The following is a 27,500-nucleotide window of genomic DNA, read 5'->3' on the forward strand; positions in this document are numbered from 1 at the left end:
AAGCGCCTCGTCATTTTTGGATGTGAATGAAAATGCAATGGTGTGATTTTGCTAAACGTTAACGTCCTTCTCTCCGTCTCTCGTTCAGATGACGTGTCTGTGTTACTGCAGGAGATCATCATCGAGGCCCGAAACCTGAGCAACGCTGAGATGTGAGACACACACACACACACACACACACACACAGGCTCCATTATGGGTTTGATAGTTTTGGGTTTCGTCCAAAACAATCGCAGACGGTTAGCATGAAAGCAGCAGCGGCTCATAAATATCAATTAACTCCAATCAAATATTGTAAGATTAAATCAAACACACTGTCAGCAGGCTCTAAATATTTACAAGTCTAATGCGGACGGAGCAGAAACACACACATCATGGGTCTGTTGTCTTCCTCTCAGTTGTTCTGTGTTCCTGCTGGATCACTTCAGTCATGAGCTCGTGGCCAAAGTGTTCGATGGAGGAGTCGTGAACGATGACGAGGTACAGTGAAAGCAGCTCTTCTGAAGGTAACAGTGTCATTGTTGAGCTCAGATTACAGATCACTCTCTCTCTCACACACACAGAAGGAGTTTCGTATCCCGGCGGATCAGGGCATCGCTGGTCACGTGGCCACCACTGGGAAAATCCTCAACATCAAGGATGCGTATTCCCATCCTCTGTTTTACCGCGGTGTGGACGACAGCACGGGCTTCAGGACCAGAAACATCCTCTGCTTCCCCATCAAAGATGAGAACGAAGGTCAGTCCTGGATGCCGTCCCTGAGGAAATCCACAGGGAATTAATACAATAAAATCTATACATGCTAAATCTCTTTAAAATATGGGATTAAAATCCCGCCATGATTCAAAACTGAAAATAAAGTTCTGAAAGGTTGAAACTAAGTGTTCGAAAACTCAAAATCTTACAAAAAAAAGTTGTGCAAGATCAAAAAATAAGATTTCCAAGCTTGAAAATTTGTAAAAAAAAAAAAAAAAAAAAAAAATTTCCTTCTTCAGAACTGCAAAAAAAAAAATGTATGATGTTGCGCAAAGAATTTTTCAGAGTTTCAAATTTGTCAGAGATATTTTAATTTTTTTTACATTTTGCAAGCTTGCAAATCTTATTTTTCGGTCATGCAAAACTTTTTTTTTGTAAGATTTTGCGTTTCGAACACTTAGTTTCAACCTTTCAGAACTTTATTTTTCAGTTTTGAATCATGGCGGGATTTTAATCCCATGTTAAAATGGTTTGTAAAAGATTATTTTGTCATTACTGCTCCGCTCTGGTTAAGTACAGACATCTAGAACCTTATTAATTTTAATTTAATTATTTACACAACCACACAGAAAATGAACAGGAAATAAATAAAGAACTAAAAGCCCTATGGAAAATGTAAGGGGAAATGTTTTTTAAATTTATTTTTAAGAGCTAAAATTAAATGAAATATGAAGAAATGTTAAACTGTGTAACACTGAAACGTAGAAACTTTGAAAATATTTTGAGAAAGTATCAATAGTTTTTAAATGTAATATGTTACAAATGTATTCAAAATGACTTCTGTCAGTTTTTACAAAAACAAGTCGAAAAGTGTTTAAATAAAATAAAACATTATCACTTATAAACAACTAATTAGTAACATCTAATATTTCTAGCAAAATTGTTATTGCCCCAAAATGTGTGGACTACACTTTATTTGGTGCAGGGTTTACTTTGAAACCATTTTCAGGTGGTAATTTGTCCTCAATTTGACAAATTACCAAATAATTACAAAGAAACCACAAGTAAAACACTGAATTAAACATGACATTTTGAAGTCGAAAGACTGAAATAGTGTTTTTTTTTTTTTTTTTTTTTTTTCACAGTATAGTGAAACCTGATGAAGATTTAATTTGCCAAAGCAGTGAAGATTCAGTCCTGACACACATAACAAACACAATTACCCCAAATCACCATCAGAAACCCTTTAAATGAACTGCTGAAGAGAAATATTCGAGGGAATAAACTTTATTCGTGTGTGTTTTTGCCATCCTTCTCGAGTGATAAGGTTGTTGAGGGAAATTAAGAGACTTTAAGAGTCAAAGTGATGTTGAAGTGATTCAACCGCAGACGCAAGAAACCCACGAGCACATCTGACTGACCTGAGCTCTGTCCATCTGTCTGTTCTCTCATTAGAGGTGATCGGTGTGGCAGAACTGGTGAATAAAACCAACGGCCCGTGGTTCAATCGTTTCGATGAGGATCTGGCAACCGCCTTCTCCATCTACTGTGGCATCAGCATCGCTCATGTAAGACTTTCTACATCTGTGTTCTCTCATAATACATTTATGCATCAGTTTATTATACAATATCTGTATACGGTCACAGTAGACATGAGTTTTATGCAAAAACATTGTGTATTCATCTCATACTGTGACTCTGAAATACATGAATGGTGCACACTGACTTTGTGAAAAGCCCTGTCTGGATTGAACCAGGATCACGAAAACCAAACACTGACAGTTAAAGTCTATTTCTGATGTTATTGTTGTTTGTACTGTCATGTTGCAGTATTTTACTTGCTGATAATTTTTTTTTCATACGATTTGTTGTTGGAGTAGCATCACCTGGGGAGATGTTTTTTTTTTACCCCAACCATGGATTAAAATAATTCAGCAGAGGAAGGGATATATAGACCATAAGGGGAACCCCCCCCCATCCTCCCCTAAAAATTTTACCCTGTAAGCAAAAGGTAAATATTGGTATCGGCAATCAGCCAAAATGAGTTAAAAAATATCGGTATATATCGGATATCGGCAAAAAGCAAATATGTATATTTATACATATTTGCTTTTTGCCGATATATACCGATATTTTTTAACTCATTTTGGCTGATTGCCGATACCAATATTTTCCTTTTGCTTGGAAACAACAGCAGGTCTTGGCTGTATAGAGGTTATAAACAAACTTTTTTTCCTTTTAGTTTGTTTTTAATAAAAACTTACTTGTTGTAATTAAATAAGCAAATAAGCAACAATTAAGTAATTTTATAACGAGAGTAAACTGAAAGCTTTGAAAATAACTATAAATCAATCCCTGCATTTTTTTATCATTATATATATATATATATATATATATATATATATATATATATATATATATATATATATATATATATATATATATATATATATATATTTATTTTTATTTTTTGCAGGGGGAACCTAAACATTTAGTTTGAAGATGTAACATTTGTAGACACACTGGATGCATCATTTTAAATGTGTGTTCTCAAATTAAATGCAGCAATCCAAATCAGTAAATCTAATTAACTTTCCACTAAAAGTTTGCTTTGTTTGACCACATATCTGATCTTATTGCTATCACACCTTGAGCACGTGAGCTTTTCCTCTTATCGGCAAGTAGTATCGGCATAATTTTTTATATCGGTCCAATGCCGATATTTACATTTTAAGCCATTTTTGGAATTTGTACAATTTATACAGTTTTGTACTACTAATTAATTGAGTTTTGTTATTATATAATTTTCGACAAAAAGTTGTGATCTAAAGAATTAAAATTTCAAGCAAAGTGTAATATTCTCCTTACACCTTGAGTTCTTTATTACGATTCCAAAAATATTCCGTTAATGTTGTGCATCCCTAGTATTAACAATTATGCATATATAATGTTTAACGATTTATATACTATATATATATATATATATATATATATATATATATATATATATATATATATATAGAATAAATTGTAATATAATTTAAATTGTACCATTTTAATTTGATATGAATTTATATCTATGTATAAATATAAATACTCAGTTATAATATGATTGTTTGTTTGTTAGTCTCTGCTGTATAAGAAGGTCCATGAGGCTCAGTTTCGCAGTCATCTGGCCAATGAGATGATGATGTACCACATGAAGGTGTCGGAGGAGGAGGTCACTAAACTCCTGCACAGCGGCATCGAGCCGGTCCAGAAAATCCACCCGGACTTCTCCGAGTTCACGTACACGCCGCGCTCTCTGATGGACGACAGCACTCCGATGGTACGACACGAGCACAAACCAGACCCATAATGATGCTCAGACCAGAGGCAGAAGGATATCTGAAACCCAGACTTGAGTAACTTGCAGTGAAAATTCGTTACAAGTCACCAATTCTAAAACAACTTGAGTAAAAGTCTTAGAGTATCAGGTTTTAACAGTGCTTAAGTGTTTTACGTATACTAAATATAAGCTCAAAATGCACTAAGAACTAAAAGAAGACCTAAAGAAACACTAGGGGTATACATACAAGCTTAAAAAGACTTAACTGAGGAGACAAATCCAGGGGAACCAATGAACAAACGGACTACAAACTGACTACAAAAACACAGGAGACAGGAAGTGACATAAAAGTCCAAGAGAAGGCACAGAGAAGATGTAACAAAAACTAGAAAGAGTATGTTTTCTAAAAATGTATGCTGTTAATTCTACTATTTATAACATTTTTGTAAAACTAATTTAGAATTTATTCTATTCTAAACTAATTTATATAATTTATACTATTTGTTCTATTAATTGATACATTTTGTAGCATTTTCTACTACTAATTAATCAAATGTATAATTTGTACTAATGTTTCAAGATGTATAAAAAAATTACATTAATTTAATGTGTTTTTCTACTCATTTATACTATTTTGTATTACAACTTAATAGAATGTTGCTGTTTTGTTTAAGTAATTTATTAAAAAATAAACATAAATACTGATAATAAATATAACTTCAGCTATTATTTAATATAATATATATTTTTACTATTCAATTATAAAATTTATACCATTTTGTAGTACTAATTAATTAATTTATGCTATTTTGATGCTAATTATCCATATAATTGTGTGTGTGTGTGTGTGTGTGTGTGTGTGTGTGTGTTGCAGGGCATCCTGAGCATGTTTGAAGACATGGGCTTCATCAACACCTATAAGATCGACCTGCACACTTTAGCCAGGTACACACCGACCTGTGATAAATACCATCAAATCTAAAGACAGAAAAGAAAAATCTTTTAGAAATCTAGTTAACTTCATGTGCCAAGCTCTTAGAAATGTAAGATTTGTTTTTAAGTTGGGTTAATATGCATATGTTGAACTCCTAATTTACAATTTATACCATTTCGTTCTACTTATGAATAATTTATTGTATTTAATAGTACTAATTAATAAAATATTAACTATTTATACTACTACATTGAAAAATTATTCATTGAATTTACTATTTTTAAGGTTAGTGGTTGCAATCAATTTATTTTAGCTACATTCAAATAAACTAATTAAGTTGTCTTTAGACTTTAGTTAACTTTCAACATTTTTTTTCATTTATTTAAATGTAACTAAAATAAATAGTTTGCAAGTTTTTTATTTATTTATAGAATTTATTGCATTTGGTATTATTCATTTATATAGTTTATTTTATTTCTAAAAATGTATGCTATTTTTTATATTAGTTTATACTACTTATACCATCTAATTTAGAATTTATTCTATTTAAGAGCAATTAATACAGTTTTGCCGTTAGGTGCTTCTAATTTTGATTAATTTTACAATTTTGTTGTTTTATTTGAATAATTTATATATTAAAAAAAAGTATTACTATATTATTTTGCTATATTAAATTATACAATGTATATCATTTTATACTACTAATTAATTCAGCTTTGATTTCTGTGCTACTTATTTATTGAATTGTTAACAAAAAGTTGTGATCTAAAGAATCAAAATGTCAAGTCTTCTTCTGTCGCTGTAGGTTTTGTCTGATGGTGAAGAAGGGCTACAGAGACCCTCCGTATCACAACTGGATGCATGCCTTCTCCGTCTCACACTTCTGTTACCTGCTTTACAAGAACCTGCAACTGTCCAACTACCTCGAGTATTTAATTGACACTTATTTGCATTAATTTAATCAAGTTCGTACCATTTTCCTCGACTGATTTACACGTCTGATTCTGGCAGAGATATAGAGATCCTGGCGCTCTTCGTGTCCTGCATGTGTCACGATCTGGACCATCGAGGAACCAACAACTCCTTCCAGGTGGATTCGGTGCGTCATAAACACCTTCTTCTGAAGATCCAGAGACGATGCAGAGTTTGTGTGAAGTTGCATGAGAAGGAATAAATTAATATGTGTTGCATTTATCTGTTTTCACCAGCAATCTGTCCTGGCTGCCCTTTACAGTTCAGAGGGATCTGTGATGGAGGTACACACACACACACACACACACACACACACACGCACACACACACACGCACACACACACACACACACACACACACTCATACACACACACACACACACATGGATGAGTAGCTGTGTGAGGCGTTTATATGCTGTGTGTTTGCTGCCCTCTGCTGTTTACCAGTGTTTGTGTGTGTTTGTGTTTCAGAGGCATCACTTCGCTCAGGCCATCGCCATCCTCAACACACAAGGCTGCAACATCTTTGAGAAGTTCTCCAGAAAGGTGCATCACTGCTTCCTCCACTCTGATTAATAAAGGGGAAATCCTTGCATGGTTTTGTTATCCTGACCATGATGCTCTGCTCTCTCTGGTGTTCAGGATTATCAGCGGATGCTGGATCTGATGAGAGACATCATCCTGGCCACAGATCTGGCTCATCACCTGAGGATCTTCAAGGACCTGCAGAAGATGGCTGATGGTGAGACCATTTCAGTGCTTAATAAACATCACAAATTTCATTCGTTTCAAATGCATTTATTTTTAACATTAAAAATGATCTCACAAGGAATTTAATAAATCATTTTATTTGCATTCAGTAAATAAAAAATGTAAAATAAATAAAAAAAAACTTTATTTTATTTTTAAAAAATAGAAAAAAAAAGGAAAAGTTTTACAAATATATTTTTCTTTGGAATAAAATAAATGTTAATATTTTTACAGTTTTATTCTTTTATAGTAAAATAAAAATGAAAGGGTTACTTTTTTAACACAAAAGCTAAATGTCAAATAAACTGGTGCATTGAGAGAAAAATATTAATTTTGTCAAATAAAAATTATAATTTAAATAATTAATATTAACAAATGTCAGCCATAGGGTTATTATAGTTCAATAAAACTAAAACCATAGTTAAAAAAAATAAACATTAATGAAAAAGTTGCCAAAGAAATGTTTAAATTTAGTTTAACTTAAAAAAAAGAAAGAAAAAAAAAGAAAATTTATGAAAAAAAAAATTACATAAAAACGAAAAAAAAAAAAACGAAACTGGACTTTTTTAATGAAAAATGATATTATTTAAAACTATAATAGTATGTCAATGATACTAAAATAACACTAGTTATTCCTGAAAAATCTAATTTAACATCACTTAAATAAAACGGTTGTCTTGAGAGTTAAAAGCATCTTGAGTTATGAGTTGATGTGAGTATTATCATCATGTGTCTGTAGCCGGTTATAACCCGAAGAGACAAAGCCATCGCAGTCTGCTGCTGTGCCTCCTCATGACCTCCTGTGACCTCTCTGACCAGACCAAGGGCTGGAAGACCACCAGGAAGATCGCGGTACGAGTCCTGACGCTCACACACTCACCCAAACCCCCAGCGCTCAGTCGATCTGTCTCACTCTTCTGTGTGTGTTTTACAGGAGCTGATCTATAAAGAGTTCTTCTCTCAGGGAGATCTGGTGAGTTCTGTTTTTAGCGTCTGTGCTAACCAGACACGCGTTTAATTACCTTCCCAGACGACATGTGACCGACTTTCAACATGTAAAAAATTGCTAAATGGTTGTAAAAAGGTTAACAAAACAATTATAAGTGAATGTTTTAAAAATGTATCAAAATTTGCTGGATATATGTTGAAAAGAATTTCCAATTTCCAAAATGCAAACTAAATTTTAAAAGTTTGATTCACCAGAAAAATGTTGCAATTCTGCCTGGATTCCATTATTCATGAAACACACACACACACACACATATATATTTATTTCCAAGATTGTGTTCTTGTGTCTTCAGGAGAAGGCGATGGGAAACAGACCCAGTGAGATGATGGACCGTGAGAAAGCCTACATCCCTGAACTCCAGATCAGCTTCATGGAGCACATTGCCATGCCAATATACAAGTCAGAGACCACTCACTTCATGCAGATATTGAGAAAATCACCTTTAAAGTTGTCCAAATTAACTTCTTAGCAATGCATATTACTAGTATTTGATATATATATATTTGGCATGAAAGATAAATGGATAAATGTATTTTTGTCTATTGCTATAAATACATCGAGGATGGCTTCTGTGCAACATTTTATAAACGAGGTCCCAGCTCTAGAGTTTGACGTACCTCTTCTGGCTTTCTTCCAGGCTCCTGCAGGAGATCTTCCCGCGCGCGGCCGAGCTTTACGAGCGTGTGGCCGCCAACCGCGAGCAGTGGGCCAAAGTCTCGCACAAGTTCACCATCCGCGGTCTACCGAGCAACAACTCGCTGGACTTCCTGGACGAGGAGTTCGAGCTGCTGCAGTCTCAAGGCGCCTTCGGAGACGACTCGCACCGCATGAACGGATGTCTGGACGACGACTGCGACAAACACGACCAGTGACGGCACCGATGCAATGTGTCTTGGGAAAATTCCGTAGATACCGACGAGGCTTTGAGGAAAGGTTCGCTGTCTCCTTTCTGCCCGTGGTTTGGAGACGGTTTTGCAGGATGAAGGATGGATGATGCTGCGCAGTCGGAGGAGTGTGTAATAGTACACAGACATTTGGACTGATTCTCAGTGGCCACATTGTAAAAGCTCAACATTTGAATGTGAAAAAGAAAACTCATACATCACCTAAACAACTAGTTGTAACAATCAGCCCAGTGTTACATTTGTTCAAGTTGTAACAGTTCCAGGAGTGTAGTGATACGTGTTTAAAGCAGTGTTCCAGCTGGCCGCTGTTACAGTGTTACATTTCTGAAACTTGTAACAATTCCAGAAGCCTGTTGTTACAGTTTTAGAGCGTGGAACACTTCCTGCTGCTTGAAGTTACATTTTTACAACTTGTAACAATTCCAGCAGCCCAGTGTCACTTTTTTTATTATTATTATTATTTTTTTTTAGATATTGTAACAATTCCAGCTGGCAAGTTTTTAGAATTCCAGCAGCCAGTGTCACTTTTTTTTTTTTTTTTTTTTTTTTTTTTTTTTTTTTTTTTAGACCTCAAGTTTTTAGAATTCCAGCAGCCTGGCGTTAGTTACATTTCTAGAACCTGTAAGAATTCCAGCGTTCAGATGTTACATTTTTAAAACTTGCAACAATTCTGGGAGCCCAGTGTTTTTTTTCCAGCTGTCATATGTTACATTTGTATCACTTTTATTTTAGCAGTTATTTAGTTGCACATCCGAGCAGAAGCTAACTGAATCCTACAAGAAAAAACAAAGCCACTGTTTTCTTTTCTGCGTCCTCGGCGTACAGAAATTGTGAGTCGAAACAGATCCTTGGATAATTCATCTACCGATTCCGCCCCGCAGACGTCAGTTCTCCCTGTTTACTCCGAAAAACCCCACACAACAGCATTTCTCCATTCCCCAGATCCCAAACCCAAAGCAATCGTTGGAAGTCTCAGTCACGCGTGTGTGACGTGAAACACACACAGACTCCGGAGACCTTCTGAAAGAGACGTGGAGAGACTGTTTGAAGCTCTGTACATATAGTTGTGTGTTTTAAAGGGCTACGCGGCCCCACACTTTTCTTTCTCAGGATGGCAGAATGTGTGCATCTAATGGATCTTGCCTTACAAATGTTTGCGTTGCCTTCCTGAGTGACTTTAAAAAGAGATCTATGTATAAAACCGTTCGGCCTGTCTCTGTAGAGTTCTGAAGCTACATGGATATATAGAGATATCTGTTTGCGGTGTGTACATGTGTGTTTGCACAGCTGTGACGGTAAGTGCCACAAAGAAACAGAAGACAACGAGAGTGATGTCAGTTTTATGATTTAACCTGATGTCAGTTTAATATTAACCTGCAGTGGAGGGTGAATTTCACTAAAACTCCATCATATTTCACAGCAAAATCAAAAGAATAAAATAAGTTACATTGAATTTTATGATAAAAATGTTGCATTAAATATTAAGCCTGTTTTTAAGACCAATATCATTGTAATATTTTTTTTTCATTAATGTCATAATGAAAAATTTCAATGATATAATGGTCCTAAAAACATGTCTTCATGCTAATTTTTATTTATTTATTTATTTTAGATTAATTATGACCTGCTGTATTTGAAAAAAAAAAATATATATATATATATATATATATATATATATATATATATATATATATATATAACACTTTAAATAATTGAAATGCTTTCTTATAGTTTCCTATTCCTCCATTGTATTTTAAGTTTATAATTATTACAGATATGATGCTATTGTTTTCTTGTGCAACAAGTGGTTTTTGCATCGCCTCGTGTAAATAACATCCATTTCTAAATGATTTTTTTTAACACACACACACTGATTTACTGAATCTATTTTCTGGTATTTGTACACGTTTGTACCTGTAGGTGACGGTAAATAACATTGTTTTTCTTCAGTTTGGAATAAAACCTTCTCTCGTGCCAATCAAAGACGGCTCTCTGGAAGTTTTTCTCTCGACTGAATCTACTGAGGGTTGGGTTTATGAAATCTGACTGGATTGATTCTTTGTGTTTGAGGTTCATAGATTTGAGGTTGAAAAATAGACTTATTTTGAACAATGAAAGACTACATCACTAACGACATCAGATAACATGAGCTAACAATGGTGAGCATTTATGAATCTAATTTCAAAATATACAAATCTTGTAAAACCAAAATCTTCTAGACATGGTACAACGTATTCAAAAATAAGTCAGGAATGTGTTTTTTTAAATCAGAAGAAGAACAAGTTTTGTTAACATTAAAATGTATCTAATTCACAATTATTAAAAAGAAACTTCAAATAAAACATTGACTCAATTGTCAAAGTTTAAAGTAGAAAGACTTAAAAAGTATAAAGTCCAATATTCTTTTCTGTTTACAACTTTACAAAAACAAAATTAATACTGTAAAAATTAATGATTTGTTGCAAAATTTTGAACATTTATGAATACATTTTTAAATCAATTTGATAAGTTCCTCAACATTAACTAACATTAAAAAAACTTTCACTTGGAAATTGCTCCTAAATTTCAGAAATAATTACAAAAACTGTTCAAAAGTTATGAAAATTTTTTTTTTTTTAATATTTCTAAATGTAGCTAATGATACAGCATTTATTGTAACATTAACAAACAAATTTTTAAAATAAATCCTCTATTAAAAGTTATGCATCAACTAACACCAAACTTTTTTTAGTAGTAAGTGCTGACAAAAACGAGGAGTATATAAAAAAGTATTAATTAAAATAAACTCTTGGTGTCTCAATTAAAACAAAAAATAAATCACAAACACATCATTAATTAGGTTTTTATTCAGTGTTGTAAAATAAATATTTCAAGCATATTTAAAGTCATTCTCACACAAAGCAAGAGTCTGAGCGTATCACACACTAAAAACAACTGCAGCTTTAATAAATCACTGCTCTATTCAAATAAAATCCATCATAGGTATTTTTTATGCATTATATTCATTAAACCACTCACATTGCACTCTATCACGGAAACAAACAGAATAATTGCTGACAGAAATATGTAAACATTATAACACAGACCGAATCATTTTACCAAAGAAAAACTAAAAACTAAAAAAGATGGAATCTTTGGAATGTTGAACAGATTCGTTTAAAAAAGTAACACTTTACAGTAAGGTTCCGTTTGCTAACATTAGTTAACGTCATTAGTTAATATGAACTAAAAATATAATTTTTTTAAAATTACAAAAATAAAATAATTGATAAAAAGGTACGTCTCTTAATATTAATCCACTGAAAACCAAAATAAGAAAAAATTAAATAACATTTATAGATGCTGTAAAAATATATTTACAGATTGCAAGTTGATGCATTTACTAATGTAAAGAAACGAGATCTTACTGTAAAGTGAGCTGCACAGGAATTCTGGGTAATATCTGAGGTAGAAACAACCATTTCATTAATCAGTCTGTCCTTTATTCTAAACACATAATAAACCCTCCATGTAATAAAACATGAAAAACACTAATAAAACAGCTGATAAGATGCGTTTCAGGATTTTTGGGGCGAGCCTCATCTCCAGGAATCAGATTGTGTTCGGCTCGTCATCAAACATCATGTTTTCCAAATGAATCAAACCTCCGGGAAAAAGTCTGAAAACAAACCAAAAAGAGAAAAGTGATCAAATAAGAAGCTCAAAGGGTAAAACCCATTAAACTAATAAAATAAACGATATTCTGCATAAACAAACCAAAATCAGGGCTACTTTAGGAACAATATTTTAAGAAATTTAAGCCAATTTTTTAATGCAAAAAATAGCTTTTACTGCATTGATATATATTTAAGTGATTAGAATGCATATATATATATATATTTAATATGTCAATCTCAAAAAACAGCATTACAGAATAACAAATTGTCATGAAAAGAATCTGTCTTCTTTTGATTTTGGGCTGACCTTTGACCCGGACGTGCTCGTGTGACCCTCTCAGTGTTCCCAGCTGCGCAGTGAGGTCTGCAGCGAGCGCATGTCTTTCAGCAGACGCAGACTGTCTCCACCGTCTCTGACCTTCAGCAGCCCGGCGCTCTGCTGACCGCACTGTGACAATAATAATCAGAAATGTGTCTTGAGCAGTAAATCATCATATTATTCTGATTTCTGAAGATCATGTGACACTGAAGACTGGAGGAATGATGCTGAAAATACAGCGGAGCATCACAGAAATACATTACACTTTAACAGATATTCACACAGAAAACAGATGTTTTACATTTTAATAATATTTAGCTATTTTACTGTTTTTTTTCCAGTGTATAGTTGAAATGTGGGCCGATGTTACCTGAGTTTGATGTCGCCGGACCTTGGCGATCTGTTCTCCTTTATTCTCCATCCTCTTCATCAGCGTCTCCATCTCTCGCTCCAAATCCTGCCTCAAGCGATTCGAACCACACGACTGGATCTGTCTGGCCAATTCCTGCTGCTCGCTGACACACACACACACACACACACACACACACACACACACTTCACAAAATGATTCACTCAGAAACACAAGCTGGCAACATCGCCTTCACAAACCAAATCCAAATGTTGTCCTGCATGTGTAATTATTAAATTCACTTTGCAGATCATTTCATATCATTAAAATTTGAAGTGTGTAAACAATTTGAATTATTTTATTTGTTTACATAAAATAATTATTAACAGAATATTCATTTTTGGCAAACTGTCCCTTTAAGCAAGACTACAATTTTATTTTAGTGTCATTTCATTTCAATCTTTTTTTAAATTAACTTTTATTTGTATATTTAGGTTTTAATAATAATATGTGTTTCATCAGTTTATTAGTTAGGTTTATTATTTTATGTTTCTTCGTTAACTTTAATTATTTGTAATAATTGTTTAATTTTTTTATTTAGTAATTTTAGAACTTCAAGTCAGGGTTATTATAGTTCTTTAAAATGAAAAACAAAACCATAAAGCCCCCCCCCCCAAAAAAAGAAATACAATTTGAAAAACGTTTTTTTTTACATGTAAACATTTCTCATTTTCATTTGGTTTAGCCTGATGTACTAAAATTACAAAAACTTTAAAATAATAATAATAACATTTACAAAAAATTACTAAAACTTTAAACTAAATTTAACATGAACGTGAAAAAACAAAAACAAATCATAATATGTCATTGATATTAAAATAACAAAAAAATTTGAATGTTGACTTGGCAACTGAAATAAAAAAAAAACTTTTTACAAATATGTTATTTTAGTTCAAATTTACTTCAATGCAACATTTTTAGTTTTAGCTGACGATACTAACACTGGTCAAAGAGAGGGTGGAAACAAATACAATGAAAGATGAAGAATAATCCTCACAAGCTCATTTGTCCAAACTCATCCTGCAGCGTCAGCAGCAGCTCTGACAGCTCCTCCCCACAGGAAGAGGAAGAGGAGGAGCTACTGCTGGCCTGGCGAGCGCTGTGATTGGTGGAGGGGGCGTGTCCCAGCACTCGCTCGTTACACAGCTGAGGATGATGCTGCTTCATGAGATGAAGGACGTGCTGGACGTTTGCTCGCACGGAGTGACTCGAGCCTGTCGACTGAAGACACACACACACACAAACGTGAACATCCACAATACTGCTCCATATCAAACATGCTTTGCCACTTTGTACAGGAAATAATAATAACTTCAAATGCTAGTGACAGTGTAAGGGTCAGAAATGATCATGAAAAACTAATTTGCAATTGTTTTCGGTGCAAAAACCCATGATTAACATTGTAATAAAATCAAATGTTATAGTATAAAACACTGTGTTTGTGTCTTTACCATCCCGGTCACAAACGGCACGTCTCCCAGACTGAGTCTGTAATGCGGCTGTGACGGATTTCTCTGCAGAAACACAGGAGATTACACACATGAGCAGATCATCTGAGATGCTTTACTGATATATCAGCCTTTTTGTCTATTATGAGATTAATTATCTATATAACAAAAATTAAATGTCAGTTGGTTTTGTTCTTTAACATTATTGAAATATCGGTTGGTTTTATCCCATAATGAGATTGAAATATCGGTTGATTTGGTTCTATAACAACATTGAAATATAATCTATTTTGTTGTATTACAAGATTGAAATATCGGTTGATTTGGTTCTATAACAACACTGAAATATTATCTATTTTGTTGTATTACTAAATTGAAATATCGTTTGATTTGGTTCTATAACAACACTGAAATATTATCTATTTTGTTGTATTACTAAATTGAAATATCGTTTGATTTGGTTCTATAACAACATTGAAATATAATCTATTTTGTTGTATTACTAAATTGAAATATCGGTTGATTTGGTTCTATAACAACACTGAAATATTATCTATTTTGTTGTATTACTAAATTGAAATATCGGTTGATTTGGTTCTATAACAACACTGAAATATTATCTATTTTGTTGTATTACTAAATTGAAATATCGGTTGATTTGGTTCTATAACAACACTGAAATATTATCTATTTTGTTGTATTACTAAATTGAAATATCGGTTGATTTGGTTCTATAACAACACTGAAATATTATCTATTTTGTTGTATTACTAAATTGAAATATCGGTTGATTTGGTTCTATAACAACATTGAAATATAATCTATTTTGTTGTATTACTAAATTGAAATATCGGTTGATTTGGTTCTATAACAACACTGAAATATTATCTATTTTGTTGTATTACTAAATTGAAATATCGGTTGATTTGGTTCTATAACAACACTGAAATGTTATCTATTTTGTTGTATTACAAGATTGAAATATGGGTTGATTTGGTTCTATAACAACACTGAAATATTATCTATTTTGTTGCATTACTAAATTGAAATATCGGTTGATTTGGTTCTATAACAACACTGAAATATTATTTATTTTGTTGTATTACTAAATTGAAATATCGTTTGATTTGGTTCTATAACAACACTGAATATTATCTATTTGTTGTATTACTAAATTGAAATATCGTTTGATTTGGTTCTATAACAACACTGAAATATTATCTATTTTGTTGTATTACTAAATTGAAATATCGGTTGATTTGGTTCTATAACAACACTGAAATATTATCTATTTTGTTGTATTACTAAATTGAAATATCGGTTGATTTGGTTCTATAACAACACTGAAATATTATCTATTTTGTTGTATTACTAAATTGAAATATCGGTTGATTTGGTTCTATAACAACACTGAAATATTATCTATTTTGTTGTATTACTAAATTGAAATATCGGTTGATTTGGTTCTATAACAACATTGAAATATAATCTATTTTGTTGTATTACTAAATTGAAATATCGTTTGATTTGGTTCTATAACAACACTGAAATATTATCTATTTTGTTGTATTACTAAATTGAAATATCGGTTGATTTGGTTCTATAACAACACTGAAATATTATCTATTTTGTTGTATTACTAAATTGAAATATCGGTTGATTTGGTTCTATAACAACACTGAAATGTTATCTATTTTGTTGTATTACAAGATTGAAATATGGGTTGATTTGGTTCTATAACAACACTGAAATATTATCTATTTTGTTGTATTACTAAATTGAAATATCGGTTGATTTGGTTCTATAACAACACTGAAATATTATCTATTTTGTTGTATTACTAAATTGAAATATCGGTTGATTTGGTTCTATAACAACACTGAAATATTATCTATTTTGTTGTATTACTAAATTGAAATATCGCTTGATTTGGTTCTATAACAACACTGAAATATTATCTATTTTGTTGTATTACTAAATTGAAATATCGCTTGATTTGGTTCTATAACAACACTGAAATATTATCTATTTTGTTGTATTACTAAATTGAAATATCGGTTGATTTGGTTCTATAACAACACTGAAATATTATCTATTTTGTTGTATTACAAGATTGAAATATTGTTTGATTTGGTTCTATAACAACACTGAAATGTCATCTGGTTTTGTTCTGTTACAAAATTTAAATATCAGTTTAAATTTTAAAATACAAACATCAGTTTGTTTTGTTCTAATAAAATATTTAAAGATCACTCTGTTTTGTTCTATTAGGAAATGTTAAAATCGGTCAGTATGTTTCTATTACAAAATGTAAATATGGTTCATTTAGTTCTATAATGACACAGAAATCTGATCTATCACAACCTTTAAATATCACCCAATTTTGTTCTATTACAAAACTGAAATATCGGTTAATTTTGTTTTATTATGAGATTGAAATATCGGTTGATTTGGTTCTAATAATAACACTGAAATGTAATCTATTTTGTGGTATAAAAGTTTTAAATATTGGTCAGTTTTGTCCTACATTGAAATATCAGTAGCTTTTGTTCTAGATTACAAAAATTAAATATTGGTTGGTTTTGTTCTGTAATGACACTGGCATTGATCTATAACGACTACAATGTCATCTGGTTTTGTTACAAAATGTACATATAGGATTTTGTTCTATTAAAATATTTAAATACAAGTCAGTTTGGTTCTATTACAAGATTAAAATATTGGTCGGTAGTGTTCTATTATAATACTTAAGTACTGTTTATTTACTAATTTAATTTTATATAAATATCGGTCCGTTTTTTTTCTATTGCAAGATTTAAACTGGTTAAATTTGATTCTAGAACAACAATGAGATGTCATCCAGTTCTGTTTTATAGCAATTAAATATTGGTTGGTTCAGTTCTATTAAGATATTTAAATAGCCAATTTTATTCTATTAAGAGGTTGAAATATCGGTTGATTTTGTCCTATAACAACATTGAAATGTCATCTGGTTTTGTTCCGTTACAAAATTTTAATATCATTTTGTTTTGTTGTACTAAAATATTTTAAGATCACAGTTTTGTTCAATTAAAGTTATTGTTTTGTTCTATTACGAAATGTAATTATCGGTTGGTAATTTTCTGTTACATACAGTTCATTTAGTTCTATAACGACATTGAAATCATCAGTTTTGTTGTATTATAAGATTGAAATATTGTCAAATTTTGTTCTATTACAAAACTAAAATATCAGTGAGTTATGTTATATTATGAGATTGAAATATTAGTCTGTTTTATTCTATTATGAGATTTAAGCCAATTTAGTTCAACTATGAAATAAAAAGAAAAAGAAAAAAATCAGTAGCTTTTTTTTTCAATTATAAGATTTAAATACCAGCTGTTTTTATTACGAGATTGAAATATTGGTTGGTTTTGTTCTATACAAGAGGGTATTATTCTCAAATTAGTAATATCTGAGATTTCAAGCAGGATTACTATATTGCGATATTATTTCTTACTGCAGCTGATATCATTATATCCCCACCTCTTAATCAGTTGTATTAAGTAAATGCGTAAGAGGAATCAGTGCTGGTTTACCTTTGCTGAGAGCTTCTTTGGGTTGTTTCTGCTGGATTTGTGTGGACGTGGAGACACTGACTGGATGAGCAGACGATTGGCTTCTAGACCCGTCTGCAACTGACCACAGAACAGATAGACACAGTTAACATCATACAGACAGACAGACAGTAGGGCTGGGACAATAAATCAATGCATCATGATTCGTGGAATGATTGAGATTTTTTTAAATGCATCGAAATTCTCTTCTAGAATCGAATCTGCGCTTAGTTTCTAACAGCAGATGGCGCTGTAGGCTGGTTTTTAACCGCACACTCCTCAAATGCTCATGAAGAAGTCTTATACCTGGTTTAATGTACTTGCACCTTGGCTTTTATGCTTTTATGACTTCCTTAAAGCTGCAGGTGAGGGGTTGCGTGTTATCACAAAAAAAAAAAAGAGCTCATAAAATATCGCTTCAAGTGTAGAAATTAGGAAAGAAATATTAAATTATTCTAAATTAAGAACATGGGTTGCAGCTCTTAATTTTGAACTCTCAAAGTGCATTAGATAGCATAATTTAACTTTAAAATGAACAAAATTGTTATATATATATTTTTTTATATCACAATAAATACCGATAATATACGATATTATCGTATCGTGAGATTTGGATATTGTTACATCCCAAAGAATCATTAATCTATGCGCGATGCATGGATTTATTGTTCCAGAGAGACGAACCTGAGCTGCTTTGTCCTGCACCAGTTTCCTCTGATGTTCCTCTTCCTGTAGTTTCCTCTCCAGCTGTCGGATCTTCCTCTCAGTGGAGCACTGAGTCTCCGTCAGCCGGTGATACTCCTGCTCCAGCAGATCCAGCTTCTGCAGCTTCAGCTGAACATCAGTCCGATCCGCTGATCCCAGACGCTCCAGAGACACCTGCACAACACACACGGGATATTAACACACACACACACACACATACCTGTTTCAGCGTGTGTGAGACGCACCTGTCGGCGCAGCACAGCGCTTCTGTCTGATTCAGTGTTTCTCACAGTCTTCCTCATGTGCTCCAACTGTTTCTCCAAGCGTGAGCATCGAGTCTCGGCCGCAGACAGCTGAGAGAGTAGATCTACACACACAGACATTTTACTCTACATTTACTGGAAATTAAAGGCTGGGAATAAAGATACGTGTCACTAGTGGTAACCTAAAAGCTTTAAAAACAATTAAAAAAAAAAAAAAACATTATATGAAAGACAAAATGTTACCTTGGCAACTAAAATTACTATAACAATACTGAAAAAAATAAAAAATAAAAATACAAATAATAGTATATAATTAAAAATAATTCTAAAAAATGATTATAATAAAAGGATTTACAAAATAAGAGTACAATGTTTTACATGAAAACATTTGAAATGTTGCCCAAGTAACTGAAATAAAATAACCAAGCTGAAGTTACATATAATAATAATAATAATAATAATAATAATATGTAAATGATTTATTTAGCTTAAAATAAAAAAAAACATAAAATTAATAGCAAAAAAAACTATAAGAATTAATAAAAATACCACATAACAAAATTCATAAACTGACTCTAAAATGTATTGTAAAAGATAAATGCTTATTAATATGAAAAAAATATATATATTTCTTTTTTGAAAAATAGAAATGTAACAAAAAAAAAACTTAATTTGAAGTTAAACTAAAATTAACAAAAATTTTAAACTGAAACTAAAATAAAAATACATTAAAGCTATAAATAACTATTTATTATATTTAAAAAATATTTAATATATATTAGAAAAGTAATACAAATTTAAAAAGCACATCGTTACTAAAATTTCTATTTAAAGGTTATGACACAAAGCTCTTATAACTCTTTCTCTTTCGTCACTATCTGACTTCATCCTTACATTTTTTTTTAAAACTCCTTTTTTTCTCTTTCATCTTTCTCTGTTTAGCCTGTATTTATTTTGAACAATGCTTGAATCTTGCTATGATGAGCACTTCCTGTGTCTGTCTGCCCCTTTAAGAAGAATCGCTTGATGTATTCCCCAGATGTATCTGTATTGAAATGTGCAGAGCGAAGCACCCGCTCACCGTGGTTTGTGTGTGTGTGGTCCGAGTGTGTGGAGACGGTCTGGAGCTTCTGCTGAGCGTCACATCGCTCCAGCTCCAAACGACGGATCTTCTCCTGCAGGTTCTTCAGCGCCGAGAGGATTTCTGCAAAAACACAGCAGTTCAAGGAGTTCTGCATCTAGCTCACACTGGCTCAATGCACACATCACAAATCAAAACAGCATTCACATATGAAAAACTCAGCCGAGAGCTCATTTACATACACAAGTCTTGAAGAGGAGAGATGTTAATTACAAGTGACTGCATTTAAACTCTCCAGCAGGTGGTGCTCTACAACAAATATTCAGAAATAAGTTTTGTGAATATTTCATCGCCAAACCTCTGATCCCGAGCAGAAATTTGCCTCTATTATAGATTTTAGATTTTAATAATATTACAAAAAAAATTATTTTTATTTTTATATCATCATTTTGTGTTCAAATAGTTTAATAAGAGTTTACTTTAGCTATTATTGCATATCAATATTACTTTTTTTGTGTGTGTGTGTCACTGAGACACTAATATAGTCTTTTTTAAATAGTTTTATTTTCATATTTTCCATTATTATTTTAAATAACATGTTTTTTGTTGTTTATTATAGTACATAAAGTTTATTTAAATGAAAATAAGAAATACTTTGCCTAAATAAAGCCAGTTTACATTTATATTAAAAACATATGTACGTAAAATATAAATAAAAATACTTGAAATAATGCAAAAACATTTTTTTTAATAATTGTTAACTGTAACATAAACATTTATTTCAAGTAATTTTTATGGTTTTGGTTTTAGTATAATAATAAAAACCTGCAATTAATTATTTATGAGTTTCTCTGCTGCTCTATTTTAACTTTCAGTGTCAAGTCACACTGCATTTAAACTTAAATAAAATTATTGAATTATTATTATTATTATTTTATACTGTCAAAATATGCCTGAAAATTTTAACTAAATTAAACTAATTAAAAATTTCAAACGCCACACGGCCATTATTATGAGCTGAAACACTGAATTATTCATGAGCAAACAGCTGTCAATCACTCTCAGAGTCTCGTGTCATTACTGCATCTGAGTGTGTGAGATCTCAGGTGTCACAGGTGTGTGTGTGTGTGTGTGTGTGTGTGTGTGCACCTGCTCCGCTGCTCTCAGGAAAGGCTCTGACGGCTCTGTTAGTGAAGGTCAGGGGTGTGTTGGTGAAGGGACGTCTCGAGGGATACTCCGTGTGGGAGGTCAGTGAGCCGCTGTCAGACTTCGGTCGTCCTCTGTGGGGCGCCGTCACACTCTCCTGCGACACACAAACACTAAATTAAAATGCTGATAAAATTGTTTGAATAAAACACATGAGGCCAGATAATAAAACAGTGCTAGAAATGATATAAATAATATGCCATTAGTCAGTCTAGTCAATTCGGATGTAATGCATATACAGTTCAGCATTAAATGATGTATATTGTTTTTGTTTTTTTTATGTATTGGCTTTTTTAATTGTGAATGCAAACAGTGTTTTCTAAAGCACAAAAACTTCCCATAGACTATATTTTTACATGCATGTATTTTTATTGGCCTTTCTGTTTCTCATTTTGGATTGATTAAAATGAAAAGAAAAACAGAGAGAGAGAGAGAGAGAGAGAGATATTAATTAAATTAACATTCAGGTTTTTTTTCTTACAGTTTTAAAGGTTTTATATTTAGTGCTTATACATTAGTTTGTTTTATGAACAAAACTCCAGCTTTTCTGAATAACAAAATTACATATTTAATCTTAATTATTATAAAAAGTTTTACATTCGCAATACAAGGTCAACATAAAAAGCATAATTTTTTTTCATTTATAATCTTCATTTTCTTTTTACGAAACAGGCTTATCTAAAGCTTCCAATGAATGGAATCTTATATATATATATATATATATATATATATAAATATATTTATTTTTCTGTTCATGTGTATATACTTGTACTTTATCTCACATTAACAAAGTTCTGTATGTTTACTCTGTTACTCGAATACAACTAAATATAACTTTGAAAAGTATGTTTTGTTTCAAACTCTTCTAGGTTTAAAATCGATTTTTAAACCCAGTTTAAAAGCCACAAATCCGCATTTAAAGCAGCAGAAGTGACCAGAAACGCGAAGTGATCATGATCATCATCAGCCAGGTTTATTATAATACTATACTATTACAGTTTTAATTTAATGCTCATTAATTCAAACACAGCGTTCATCTCAATACACGATGTTTAAATGAAAACAAAATTATTCTAATTTAAATATATAACGTGTAATGTTTATTTATTAATATTATCTGTTTTTACGTAAAAGCTTATGAAAATGTGTGAATGTTGGCGATATTATAACTTACCTTTTCTCGTCTCGCAGAGGGTTTTGAGCTCGAGTCCATTAAAGCTCGGGTTTAATCTTAAATCATATTTAATTAAAGTACACTCACACGTTATGAACTTTAGTTCTGTTTGCTGCAAATTTGATGTTTGGCGCAAACAGGAAACAAAAACATTGTGAAGGATGTGAAGTCGGAGATGACAACATCCGGGCTGTAGAATACTCAATAAAAGTCTCGAATCGCGAACTATAATATTTTAACTTCATGTACAATGTTTATGTTATTGAGTTAACAGTGTTATAATCGTGTAAAAAAATTTGATTTATAAAATTTTATTAGTTCAATAAAAAAAAAACACATATAAAATAGATTAAATACACGTATGTCTTACGGAACATCCAACGCGCATCAGATTTCATAGATATTTGTTTATTTGTGTATCTGCTTCAGAATTTGTAGTAAACTGTTCATTCGATATATTTCACATACGTACTGTTCTAAATAATACATTATATAATGGACTATCACATAGAAATGAACACACACATGTTGCTATGTCTTGAATGTTGCTTTGCGACTGACGGAAAAAGTTAAAAGTCCCAATATTTGTATTTTCATTCAACACGTAAATACTGGTTAACTTCTATCTGTCATTTATATATATATATATATATATATATATATATATATATATATATATATATATATATATATATATATATATATATATATATATATATATATATATATATATATATAAAGAAAAAAGACAAAGATCTCAGTTGTTGCATATTTTATTCCAAAAACGGTTAATGGAGAATTCAGCATTTTGAGGAAAAATCCTGTTTTGTGTGTTTTGTATGTTTTCGAACATTTTAACAGCAAACATGCTATGCTTGACCTGTACATTTTCGTTTTTTTTTTTTTTTTTTTTTTTTTTACTCTCATATAATTCATCTGTACAAAGTTACTCTTTCATTTTCTATGGGCAAACATGTGTTAATTTCTTCACACTGGAGAGGCTGCAGTTGCATTAAATGTTTGGATTTGACAGAAATGTTGGGTTATTTTTAAGAGCATAAGATCATCGCAAAACTCAAAAATAAAGATCACATAATCACTTCAGGAACATAAACTCTTATTTGCATCTCAAAAATAAGTTGTCATCTGTCTCAAATATTCTGCTCATTATCCCAGAATGCCTTGGGGTCTCTGTCCTGAGCGGGAAACAACATAAAGGTGACACATGATGCATCTGAGGTGCTGAAGAAGACAAAATCAGTCTGCTTTAGATCTGGACGATCTAACAAATCTAAATACTGAGAAAATCATCTTTAAAGTTGTTCAGATGAAGTTCTTAGTAATGCATATTACTAATCAAACATTACGTTTTGATATATTTACGGTAGGAAGTTTACTAAATATCTTCATGAACATGATCTTTACTTACTATCCTGATGATTTTTGGCATAAAAGAGATATATATAATTTTGACTCATACAATGTATTGTTGTCTTCAAAAGCAGAAACATACAGAGGTAACGTGAAATATTATGAGTCTTCTCCTCCGTCAGGCGGACAACGGTCACTTCAGCAGCTGATTCTTCTTGAAAAACACTGAACATGTCTGACAAAACACTTCATATCAAAACATCAACATGCCTACAGTACAGCACCGTCTCACACACACACACACACACACACACACACACACACCTCATCACGCCTGGTTCGACACGCTCTGCATCCGAATATAAAAATAAAGATTTCAAAGAGAGATGGGAGTGAGATATGGTGCGTGTCGAGGTGATTTCTGATCACTAAAATGCTGTAAACATCAAACGGCGTGCGAGCAGCTCGGAGCGGTTCGTCATGGAAACGAGGGCGATGAGGAGACGCTCAGGGGTTAAAGGTCACCAGACGGCACATTTGTTGACCGGGTGCATGGGTGACCCTCTGGGACAGTGAAACACACGACCGAACTCCTCGAACTGAGACACGCTGCCGATCACCCTGCAGACAGACCACAGGAGACATTCAAATATCAGCATAAATATCATGTTCACAGATACTGAAAACCAAAGCTAAAAAAAATAAAAATGTTAACTTAAAAAATAAAATATAACAAAACGCTTGGATTGCATTTATTTCAGCCAGTTACAAATGTCTCCTTTTTATTTAGTAGTTCATTTCGTAAACTATGTTAAAATAACCTCAAATTAAATATATATTCATAATAATGCCAGAAACACAACCTAAAATGGAAATAAAATTTAATAAATAATCTTTATAGGCACATTAAAATATAATATAATATAATATAATATAATATAATATAATATAATATAATATAATATAATATAATATAATATAATATAATATAAATTACAGAAACACACAAAAGAAAATCTAGAACTAAATGTAAAGATTTAAAATGGAAAATACAAATATTTGTAAAATATTATAAAATATTTATAAAAATAACTAAAAATATTATTAAAATCTATAATATTCTCAGTGATACTTAAATAACACTGGTAATATTTCAGTATCATATATGAAAAAGACGGCTAAATTTAGAATAATAAAATTTTAATTTACTAAAATAACCTAAAATGGAAATAAAAATAAATAAATACACTTTATAGGCACATTATAATATAATATAATATAATATAATATAATATAATATAATATAATATAATATAATATAATATAATTTAAAGAAACACAAAAAAAATCTAGAACTAAATGGAAAATGGAAAATAAAAATATTTAATAAATATAAAATATTAATAAAAATAATTCAAAATATTAATACAAACTGAAATATTCTCAGTGATACTTAAACTAAAATAAAAATTAATTAAAAACGAATTAATAATAATGTCAGAAACACAACCTAAAATGGAAATATAATATAATATAATATAATATAATATAATATAATATAATATAATATAATATAAAGAAAAATCTAGAACTAAATGTAAAGATTTAAAATGGAAAATAAAAATATTTTTAAAATATTATAAAATATTAATACAAATAATTAAAAATATTTATATCTATAATATTAAATATTAAATCTATAATATTCTCTGTGATACTTAGCATTGGTAATATTTCAGTATCATATATAAAAAAGATGGCTTATTATTTCTTCTAAAAGATTAAAAACACATGCCAACATGTAACAATATATCGAATTATTTCAACATACAGAATTAATGAGCCGTTAAGCATTGTGCAAAAACACAACAACCGAAGAATGACATTATATTATAGTTACCAGCAAATCGGTTTTTAGATAGAGCTTGGATTCTAATAGTAATGTTTGACTTATGAACTGTTTCTAACGAGGAATATTAATTGTGTTTGCTGTTTATTACCTGTAATGCTCAGGTGCGTGTTTATCCGTCAGCAGCTGCAGGTAAATCGACTGCGATCGTCTCTTCATACACCAGTTCTGTGATGCAATGTGTAAAAAACATTTCAGAGCAGCAGAATAAGACTGAACCAGAATTAACTAACAGTGCTGGGGGTAATGCGTTGCAAGCGAGTTATGTAATCAGAATACTATTTTTGAAAGTAACACAAAAGTAGCATAATGCATTACTTTCCATAAAAAGTAACTATGTAACATGATTATTTATTTGAAATGCAATATTGTAATGCATTACTTTGTAAAGTAACTTTCCCCAGCACTGTTAACTTATGTTGTATGAACTGTTTTACCTGAGCGAACGCGATGAAGAAGAGCTGCTCGTGTGTGTATTTGAGTCCCGGCAGAGGACGCTCTGGGCCGTGTTCACGAACCCACTTCTGATACGCCTGCACACCGGAAAACAAATCTCCATTCACTGATGATCCAATGAAACTATGCTGGATAAACATGTTATGCAATGTGAAAGATTCAGTGGAGTCTGGGTGACACCCAGTGGCTAATTTCAGTATAGCACCTAAAAGTCTCATTTTCGTGATGTCAACTTCAAATTTGCAATATAACTAGATTAGACACATGGTTTTGATTTTACAGTGATTTTAAATTCCTAAATATTTTGTAAATTATATAAAATATTTATTATATATATTTTAGTATACAGTACATTTTCTTTACAGTAAACTTATATTTCTAAAACTTTTTTATGCCTTGTTTTTTATGCTTTCAGTGTTGTATTTTGTAACGTGTTGTGTTTCATGTGCATTGTTTTCATGTCTTTTATTTTGTAGTTTTTCCTCGGTCATGTTCTTTGTCATGTGATTCCTTGAGCGCTCTTGTGTTTTTGGCATTGGCTCCTTAGTTTATGTTTCATTGGTTGATTGTCTTGTCATGTGATTGCTTGTTCGGTTTTGTCTGTTTGTTTTATGTCATGTGACATTTTTTATTTAATTATATATCGCCCTAATTTTGACATTGTCTCTTGTCTAGCTTTGTCTGTGTTATCCTCTGTTGATGAGTTTCATGTTTATATTGTGTTCCTAGTCTAGCCAAGTCTTTGTTTGTTTTTTTGTGCTCACGTTTGCATTTAATAAAGCTGTACTTGGGTTCCTTCAGTGTAATGTTATTTTGATCCTGAGATAAGGATATTTAGATATTTGATCTGGAAAATGGCAAAAATAAAAACATTTTCAGAGTTGAAACAATCTTTATAAAGCACTACAGGAAAAAGGCGACTTGAATTGACTTTAAGTCCCTGCAAACATTGATAAACATTTTTTTTATTGTTTAATTTAGAAACTTTAACTTTAAAGCATTGCTTTAAAGTTTTAAAGCAAGTTGTCAAGTTGAAAAACTGGTGTTTTATTGAACGTTTCAAGGTAGAAAGTGAAAAAACTCACATTATAAGATAACTTCAGTCCACCCAGATCAGCAATGTTCTCGCCCAGTGTAAGACGCCCGTTAACCTACACACACACACACACACATTTAAAACTTATTTTATTTCAAGTGACAAAATGCTTTTTTTAGGGAGTTTTAGTTTCCCTAGCACTAAAAGGAACACGTTATGCATTTAAAAAACAAATAAAAAAGTATTTAATTTGTGTGTTTGTACTGTTTTTACAAATG

The 27,500-nt window shown here is 31.5% G+C and overlaps 3 protein-coding genes across 6 annotated transcripts in view; 1 reads left to right on the top strand and 2 right to left on the bottom strand.

The window, feature by feature from the left end:
- LOC113078382 (cGMP-dependent 3',5'-cyclic phosphodiesterase-like) overlaps positions 1-8,731 on the top strand; it is an 83,352-nt gene extending 74,621 nt beyond the window's left edge. For all 4 annotated transcript variants that reach the window (XM_026250708.1, XM_026250710.1, XM_026250707.1 and 1 more), the window contains 15 exons: positions 89-152; positions 399-480; positions 564-738; positions 2,152-2,264; positions 3,824-4,024; positions 4,899-4,969; positions 5,764-5,886; positions 5,970-6,057; positions 6,167-6,214; positions 6,401-6,475; positions 6,572-6,671; positions 7,419-7,531; positions 7,614-7,652; positions 7,981-8,087; positions 8,326-8,731. In XM_026250708.1, the coding sequence (XP_026106493.1) occupies positions 89-152; positions 399-480; positions 564-738; positions 2,152-2,264; positions 3,824-4,024; positions 4,899-4,969; positions 5,764-5,886; positions 5,970-6,057; positions 6,167-6,214; positions 6,401-6,475; positions 6,572-6,671; positions 7,419-7,531; positions 7,614-7,652; positions 7,981-8,087; positions 8,326-8,560 (1,634 nt within the window). In that variant the 3' untranslated portion in view covers positions 8,561-8,731. The remainder of the gene's footprint in view (positions 1-88; positions 153-398; positions 481-563; positions 739-2,151; positions 2,265-3,823; positions 4,025-4,898; positions 4,970-5,763; positions 5,887-5,969; positions 6,058-6,166; positions 6,215-6,400; positions 6,476-6,571; positions 6,672-7,418; positions 7,532-7,613; positions 7,653-7,980; positions 8,088-8,325) is intronic.
- Positions 8,732-11,861: 3,130 nt separating this feature from the next.
- Positions 11,862-22,624, bottom strand: LOC113078387 (centrosomal protein of 57 kDa-like). The gene is made up of 11 exons (XM_026250716.1): positions 22,451-22,624; positions 21,220-21,373; positions 20,071-20,193; positions 18,972-19,093; positions 18,706-18,900; positions 18,004-18,102; positions 14,429-14,491; positions 13,975-14,198; positions 12,939-13,083; positions 12,557-12,697; positions 11,862-12,251 (listed from the first exon to the last, which is right to left on the bottom strand). Exons 1-10 carry the CDS (start codon positions 22,487-22,489, stop codon positions 12,587-12,589), a joined length of 1,275 nt encoding a protein of 424 aa, XP_026106501.1. The 5' UTR covers positions 22,490-22,624; the 3' UTR covers positions 11,862-12,251; positions 12,557-12,586.
- A 1,231-nt stretch (positions 22,625-23,855) lies between these two features.
- The window catches only part of LOC113078386 (endothelin-converting enzyme-like 1), a 29,878-nt gene continuing 26,233 nt past the window's right edge, over positions 23,856-27,500 (bottom strand). The window contains exons 16-19 of the mRNA XM_026250715.1: positions 27,272-27,337; positions 26,168-26,263; positions 25,822-25,898; positions 23,856-24,442 (exon numbers count right to left, since the gene is read on the bottom strand). Of these exons, the coding sequence (XP_026106500.1) occupies positions 24,343-24,442; positions 25,822-25,898; positions 26,168-26,263; positions 27,272-27,337 (339 nt within the window). The 3' untranslated portion in view covers positions 23,856-24,342. The remainder of the gene's footprint in view (positions 24,443-25,821; positions 25,899-26,167; positions 26,264-27,271; positions 27,338-27,500) is intronic.

The sequence above is a fragment of the Carassius auratus genome, unplaced genomic scaffold, assembly GCF_003368295.1.
Source record: "Carassius auratus strain Wakin unplaced genomic scaffold, ASM336829v1 scaf_tig00025653, whole genome shotgun sequence".
NCBI lineage: Eukaryota > Metazoa > Chordata > Actinopteri > Cypriniformes > Cyprinidae > Carassius > Carassius auratus.

What these genes read in the sequence shown, in the direction of transcription:
- LOC113078387 (XM_026250716.1), bottom strand. Translation starts at nt 22,489, where the DNA reads ATGGACTCGAGCTCAAAACCCTCTGCGAGACGAGAAAAG. An exon ending in CCACACACACACAAACCACG is followed by an intron (nt 19,094 to 20,070) that starts GTGAGCGGGTGC and finishes CTGTGTGTGTAG; the next exon opens with ATCTACTCTCTCAGCTGTCT. An exon ending in TCCGGCGACATCAAACTCAG is followed by an intron (nt 12,698 to 12,938) that starts GTAACATCGGCC and finishes TTATTGTCACAG; the next exon opens with TGCGGTCAGCAGAGCGCCGG.